This window comes from Cygnus olor, chromosome 8, assembly GCF_009769625.2.
Source record: "Cygnus olor isolate bCygOlo1 chromosome 8, bCygOlo1.pri.v2, whole genome shotgun sequence".
NCBI classification, from domain to species: Eukaryota; Metazoa; Chordata; class Aves; order Anseriformes; family Anatidae; genus Cygnus; species Cygnus olor.
In genome coordinates, this window is record NC_049176.1 from 7,265,989 (window position 1) to 7,273,857 (window position 7,869).

A 7,869-nucleotide genomic window follows, 5' to 3' on the forward strand; every position below is an offset into this window, starting at 1 on the left:
ATCTTTCTTTTACTTATTTCTTCATTACATAATTATTTACAGACATTAGTGGCATTTGTGGTATTTCCTTAAATGCGTTTTTAGTTGTTTTAGAAAATGTCTCCTGAACGTATATAATACTGTAGAGCTAGGAATCCTAAAAGCCTTTCATGCTAACGGGACTTTTTGTCTTTTAATTTGGTTTGTTCCATTAAAAAAATTCAAGGGTGTGTGTTTTTTGTTTGTTTTTGTATGTTTAATAGGCATCATATAGAGGATATAAAGCCAGGCAGTGGGCTAACAAAATGCGAGCAGCAAAAATAATTCAAGCGTGGTTTCGAGGCTACAAAGCACGAAAGGAATATGCATCTCTAGTAAAAGCTGTACGTGTTATTCAGAGTCACTTCAAAACAAAACGGCAGAGGACCTGGTAATGTTGAATTTGACATAAATTTTACTTTTAAATATAACTCTACTTTTAAATTTTTTTATTATATAATTATTTAGTACTGCTTTGCACTCTGGCAAATACCTATACATTTTCAAGCTCTGATCCTCAAGCACATATGTAATATGCATCAATCCTGTTGATGCTAATGTAATTATTCTTTTGCACATGATTTCTCTTATGTTTAAATATTTCTCTGGACTGGAAGCTACCTCACAATCTTAAATTTTACATAGTAGGGATTTGGAAAGACTAGGGCTTGATTCTTTTTTTTTTTTTCCTATTTTTATAGGAATGATGTTCTTGATATTGTTAAAATTATAATGTAAAGTTAACAGGATGAAAAAGCCATTTCTTTATAAGCACGATGGATTAGTTAAACTACTGTTTATTTTGCCAAAATGATTTTACAATAAATGCTCTCCTAGGTCAGACGTGTTTCATCCCATTCAGAACAGTGTTCTGTCAGTAGCAGTAGAAAATGCTGGCTGGGGAGAGTACATGAACCTGACCACTTTCTGAGGTCCTCCCTCAGCGTCAGTGTTTGTTAGATTATGAGTGCTAGAGCTTATGTCCTTGCCTATTGTCTTTAATATCCTTCTAAGGACTTGTTGTATGTCAACTTGTGTAATGCTTTTTTAAATCTGCTGCTGCCCCCACAGCTTCTTTTAGCAGCAAGTTCTGGAAGTACCTACTGTGGGGGAAAAAAGAAAGTATCTTTATTTTAAACCAGTCTTTCTACTGAGATCACTGGCTATTCATCCCCTTGTTTCAGTGTCGCAAGCTTTGACTGATAACAGCTTTATTTTCAGCATATCTATCTAAATTATTTTGTAAACCTTCACTCTTTCTGTGTCTGTCTCTCCCTCCCTCCCCATTTTTTTCTGATCTGAAGCATCTAGTCCTTCTAAGTTTTACCATCTTGGTCAGTTGCTCCATTTTCTGTATTTTCTTCATTCTTCCTTGACTCGCTCCATCCTCTCTGAGATGTAAAGACCAGAACTGCACATCATCCTTAAGACAGGAGTATGCCAACATTTTATATAGAAGCAAAATTTTGCCTTCTGACTTATTACTGGTGTCCTTCCTGATGATGCCCTTACAAGTTTTTGGCTTCCATTTTACACTGAACATCATTTAAAAAAAAAAAAGGTGATATTGGGAAGAAACAATTTATTTTTTTCTCTTCCATTTAGTACTTCTGTGTTTTCTTGGACTATTTTAGTTATTTCAGAGTGTTTAGGTATTGATTTTTAATAGAGATTGTATATGCATATTTTATAGATATAATGGCTTGTCCAAGCTGCCTTTTTCATTTCCTCACTTCCTGTCTCCAGATGCTACATGTTCTACTTTAAACTTCATACTTAAAAATGTTAAGTGTTCTCAACTTTTAGGAAGCCTAAAATGCATTTTCATGTTAGGTTTTTGAAAATGAAGTTATGTGCACTTACTATTCAAAGAAGATGGAGAGCAACCCTTACTGCAAGAATGGTTCAGCTTCAGTTTCTGGCAACTAAGAACGCTGCAGTTAAGATTCAGTTGGCATATAGACAGTACAGGGCTAGAAGACTTTTAGGAAAGGTATGTTTTCACTTGCACTCTATGTCATGGTTATATTAAGTTTTCAATGTATTTGTGAGTTTTGTCATCAATCTGGAAGCGTACAAAAGAAAAAGGTGGTGTCAGAACAAAGATTGTTCAAATCTAAACTGCTTTATCTTTAAAATATTCAATTTCTTTTTTGCTTAGACCAGCTAGGTTGTCTGTTGTTTTTGAACAGTTCCATTTTGTTGAATTGTCCTTGTTTATGCTGATAACATAAAATGTAAAAATGATCTGTTGACCTTATTGCTTACAAAGAACTAAGTTATACCAATATTTTGACCACCTTTAGGTGAGGGAAAAGACATTCCAAATTGTGAAAGTAGATTTTTACATAAACTAATGTGGTGTGAGTTTGCTTATTTCCTATTTTATTTTTATTCTTTATCTGTGTTTTAGTTCTAGAAAAAAAATCCTTCATAAGAAAAGAATAAAAACATAAATGTTCATTGATCGGGACAGGAAAGAACTAAACTTTAATTATCAATGCGCTATTTAAAATCTTTTTCAGAAGCTTCAAGCTGCATGTTTGATCCAAGCAACATACAGATGTTTTAAGGAGAGAAGAAAATTTATTCGACAAAAAGCTGCTGCTGTGGTCATCCAAAAACATCTGAGATCTTGGCAGGAAGGCAGGCTTCAATTTATGAAATACAATAGATCTAGAAGAGCTATCATTAAACTGCAAGCATTTATACGGGGTTATTTAGTCAGAAAAAAGGTTGGTGTACTTCACATTATAACTACTTTTGGTGTAAAATATCTCCATAGCAATTTTAGCATTAATTCTAGCTGGCAAAAAGAATAACTTTTTTTTTAAATGCTTGTGAAATCTTTTTGGTTTACCCATAAACTGATCCTTTACACCCATGCATGCTTACAATGAAACTGTTCTATCTGTTCAAGTTGTTACTTACAATCATTTCTATGTGTTACTGTTCAGATTAGAGAGACCTAGGACTGAGGAAAGGTATCTTACTTAGTTCTGAGATAATAACTTCAGCGGTCATTATTCAGCATCTTGCTGAAGTATACTTTGCTGTGTGCTATGGTCTTTGCATAGATGATCAGTTATCTCTGGGTATGAAAATTAATGACGTTCTTTTTTCTGTTTTCCTTGACAGATTTCAGAACAGAAACAAAAGAGACTGCTTTACTTCATAGCAGCTGCATATCATCATGTCTCTGCAATTAAAATTCAAAGGGCCTATAGGATTCACCTCATCTTAAAGCTTGCACAAAACCATATCTCATCTGTTCTTATAATACAGGTTAGTCTAATTAAGGTTGAATCTTTTCGTGTAACATAGTCTAATCTATTTTGTCAGCTGAGCTGTAGCACTAAGATACGGTAGTTCCTTCATATGTGAAAATAAAGCTAAAACACAGAGACTACAGTTTATTAAATAATGCTGCTTATAGCCAGCTAAACATAATAAAGTAGATCTCAGCAGGCTTTGGAGGTCTCCAGAGTGGTCACTAGCTTAGTCCCATCGATGGAAGGAGTTCAGTATTAGATAAATTGAGAGTAACAGTAAACAATTAGACAAGCCTTTGGTAAGATTTGGCATACAGAACACTATTTCCCCTCTCTATAGAGGGGAAGAAACAGACCTGGGAAATAGGAAGTGGAGTAGTGGTTCTTTTAGCTGTTCTAAAAGACAGCTGAGAAAAAAACAGAATGCTTCCCTACCTGCTCCTAGCTGAGGAAGAGTTCTGCAGTTGAGTTTATTTTGCAGTCATTCATTACAGCCACCACTAGGCAGATCACAGCAGAGTCATGGCGGTCAGGTGAGTGCTAGGGATATTTAGTGCCTGTATGTCAAAACTCATGTTAAAATAGTTCTTTGTTTTTTACCAATGCTTGTTTAGGAAGGGAAGTAAGAATTTAGGGAGAAGTCTTAAGTAAATAAATAGAAATCTACTTTAATTTTAAACAGAGATGGTTTCGAGCAAAAATGCAACAGAAAAGATTTCGAAGAGATTATCAAAGAATCATTCAACTGCAACGTATGATTCGAGGCTGGCTAAATCGCAGAAATGATGCAGCAACCATAATCCAACGAAGCATACGAAGATTTCTTGCCTGCAGACGTAACAGAAAATTTGCCATTGGAATAATCAAATTTCAGGTAAATACCTGTTAAAAGAAAACTGCAGTTTTCTTTGTTTTTGTTTCATGGGCTTTTGGAGAGAGGACTAATGTAAATGTTTACATTGGTTGTTGAATTTATCAGTTAAATTACAAGACAAGCCAATTTCAATTCAAAATTAAGTGCAAACAAATGAAGTAATATTAAGCAGATACTGTTTGATGTGACTTTCGGGAAGTGTGGGGGGGTATGTATACATTTGTGTTTGTTTTGTTCTTTTGTTTTGCAAATGCACTATTTGGAAAATTAAACACTGAATGTGATTATTGGGTAGTTACTTAAAAATGAATAACCAAAGTATTTAAATAGTTAATCAGACTTGTATTATGTTGATTTGGAAAGCTAATGGAATTCTGTTCTATTGTCTCTTCTGTTCACAACTTTTTTTGGGGGGGCTTTATGAAATTCCTTTTCTATAGGCGTTGTGGAGAGGCTATTATTGGAGAAAGTGTAATGACACAGCAAAAACTAGAGCTTTAAGGCGCAGTTTGGAACAGGCTAATGAAAAGAGCAAAGAAGAAAACAAATTGTGCAACAGAACTGCAATTGCTATTGAATACCTTCTAAAATACAAACATCTTTCATACATTCTTGCAGCATTAAAGCATCTAGGTCAGTATTTTGTTTTATTATGGAATCATATTAAATCAATAATGGTGTTTTTTACTTCTTTACAAGTTCTATTTAAATTTAAGTGAAAGATCTGTAATTTTGAAAATAAATTGCTTGAACTTAAGAATCTTCTTCAAATGTTCTATGTTATAGAGGTAGTTACCAGACTCTCCCCACTCTGTTGCGAAAATATGGTCCAGAGCAGAGCAATCTTCACTATTTTTGTTCTGATTCGAAGCTGCAACCGGAGTGTTCCATGTATGGATGTGATCAGATACTCAATTCAAGTTCTACTTAATGTTTCAAAGGTAATGTTAATATTTTCTTTTGCAGGGCTATGAGCTGTAGGCTACTTTATTGCAGTTTTTATTTATCCACAAAATTGCTGAATGAATTTAAAACAAATTGAACAATTTTGAAAAGCAAAAATAAATCTGAGTTTTAATTAGGTTATTTCTTAAGAAAATTAAATAATTACTACATTTGGTAAAAGAAAATGCTTCCATGGGCATAAAGTAGTGAATTTTTTTTAAACTGTTTACATTATTAGGATATCCCAAGTATTGTGTAGAAACGGGTAACTGTAGTAAAGATAAACTGTCAAATTCTTAAAGTAAAAACATATATGTTGCAGAAGATAGGATACTTTTCCAAATCCATGTCAGAGAATAGATCATTTCTTACAGAGCTGATCATTTTCATAAATACTTAAAGTTGTAGTAGTACTGTAGATATTGACTCTGGATTGATCGATCTAGAGTTTTTATTCTGAAATTTATAAAACTTTAACATAATTTTTTGATCTTATATCCAAGTTACAGACATTTATTTTCAAATACATTTTTCTTATTTCAGGAAAAAAAAAAGAATATTCAGGCTACATCTATTCTTAATTTTTTCTAAACCTATTGTAATTTGTTATTCTATTTTAAATGTAAAATCCAGTTCTGGGGATTTTTAAATGAGGGGTTGGGAGCAAAAGGGTAGCTTTTTGTAACCCATTACAATGGCATAACATGCAAAAGTGATTTTTATCACTTGGATGCCAGACCAGCTGCAAATTTGGTCAAGGGAAGAACGTGGATTTTGCTTTTTCATCTAATCTGAAAGTTATGTTGAGGATCTGTCTATATAAGACTTCTCGTCTCTTTCTTGTATAACAGTATGAAAGAACTACTCAAGCAGTTTATGAAGTAGAAAATTCCATAGATACGTTACTAGACCTACTGCAAATGTACAGAGGAAAAGCTGGGGACAAAATTTCAGAGAAAGGAGGAAGTATTTTCACAAAGACTTGTTGTTTGTTGGCTATCCTTTCAAAGGACTCGAAAAGAGCTTTGGTAAGACTTAGTGTCTTGTTTTTAATAGTTTGATTTAATGGTATTTTGCTTTTCATTTATGTTTTGGTGTTGTGTTTTTTTTTCTTCTCTACTAATACCAATTACAGCTGTAAGGTTAATTATAACTAAACTCTGTTGATGGGAAAATGCAATTCCAGGATGCTGAAAACAGTTATTACTTAGAGTTCTGTATGCCCCCGTCACTCAGAGCAGGTCAATATGTCACTGAATTTCTGATCCTGCAATCCTTGCAAGATTGTTATTGCAATCACTACTTTCCACAGTTTTTAATGAGTTTCTGTAATCATAGAATGGCTCGGGTTGGAAAGGACCTTAAGGATCATTTAGTTCCAACCCCCCTGCCATAGGCAGGGATGCCACCCTCAATGCTCAGGGTCAAGTTACTTAGCATTAGATACAGTTTATTTGCTGCTTAATTAACTCTCCCCATCCCCACATTTCTGAAAGTTTACTTTTGCTTTTCAGGTAAAGTTAAGATCATTATTGTCTGTAAAAACAGGCAATATAATTGCTCATGACTTCATGTTGATACATTCTATTGTAACAGAGACATAGCCTGTTTTTGAAAGAAATTTCCTTTGCTCGTGCTTATTGATAGAGTCTCCAACAAGATTATCAGGATAATCTGAGTTCTATGCTACAAATAGGTATCATCTGTTTATCCGTCAGATAGGAGCACTTAAGTTATCCAGTCACCTCTGACAACTGTGTTAATCTTTCATTGATACGAAGATGCACATAAACACTAATTTGTCTCTGTATCACTTGTTGCAGACATATGCCAGTGACATATTAAAATGGTTAAAGTGAGAAATTAGTAAAATATGACCTGCACTTTTTTATTTTTCTGAGGTCTCAGGTGGTGTTCCAATTACATATTTTGATAGCAGTAGACCACTGATTTGTAGTAGGTGTGCTGGTTTTGAAGCAGTTTCACTGTACTTGTGGATAGAAGTTCAGCTTACATTAAAAATGTTCAGTTTTCATTGAATAAAGTAGATTTATTGATCTAAGTTGCTTTCAACTTTGTAGTATTAACTATGTGTTGTTTTCACCTTTTCTCAGGAAATCCGAAGCTTGCCAAGAGCTGTTGCTTGCATTCAAAGCCTCTATAAACTTACAGCTCGTAAATGCAAAATGGATGCAGAGAGAACACTTGTGAAACAGAAGACAAACCCTTTAATTAGTGGAACTTCCTTTATTCCAGTAACTCCTCTGAGGACAAAAACAGTTTCAAGGTAAGAGCTTAAAAATTAGTCTGCAGTTTTTGCAGCAGCAATATGCCATTTTAATAAACCACTGTTATTTCAACAGAATTAAACCAGACTGGGTTTTGAGGAAGGATAACATGCAAGAAATTGTGGATCCTCTCCAAGCAATTCTGATGGTGATGGATACACTTGGCATTGCCTGTTACTGAAATGTAAATAAAATATATGAAAGTGTTTTTGTACAGTATGTATGTAGGAGGCAGCTAAATGGTTTTAAAATAAAACAAATATGTGTTAAACTACCCTTTAATTTTTTTTTTTCAAATTGCAGATAACTTTTTTGCAACTTTTTTGTATTGTATACAGCTTTTGAAATCCTATTTTGTACTGCTAGCAAAAACAATTGTACAATAAAATCATTTGTTCTTGACAATTTTTCTAGTGCGGTAATGTGTTGTTCTTATGCAACTGTGAGTCTTACCAATAGCATTGTATTCCTC

General features: G+C 33.8%; 1 protein-coding gene across 1 annotated transcript in view; it reads left to right on the forward strand.

Moving 5' to 3' along the window:
• The window catches only part of ASPM (assembly factor for spindle microtubules), a 28,791-nt gene extending 20,986 nt beyond the window's left edge, over positions 1-7,805 (forward strand). The window contains exons 20-29 of the mRNA XM_040565514.1: positions 243-409; positions 1,852-2,011; positions 2,544-2,753; positions 3,157-3,303; positions 3,973-4,164; positions 4,605-4,797; positions 4,951-5,105; positions 5,961-6,137; positions 7,224-7,396; positions 7,473-7,805. Of these exons, the coding sequence (XP_040421448.1) occupies positions 243-409; positions 1,852-2,011; positions 2,544-2,753; positions 3,157-3,303; positions 3,973-4,164; positions 4,605-4,797; positions 4,951-5,105; positions 5,961-6,137; positions 7,224-7,396; positions 7,473-7,578 (1,680 nt within the window). The 3' untranslated portion in view covers positions 7,579-7,805. The remainder of the gene's footprint in view (positions 1-242; positions 410-1,851; positions 2,012-2,543; positions 2,754-3,156; positions 3,304-3,972; positions 4,165-4,604; positions 4,798-4,950; positions 5,106-5,960; positions 6,138-7,223; positions 7,397-7,472) is intronic.
• The last annotated feature ends 64 nt before the right edge of the window (positions 7,806-7,869 follow it).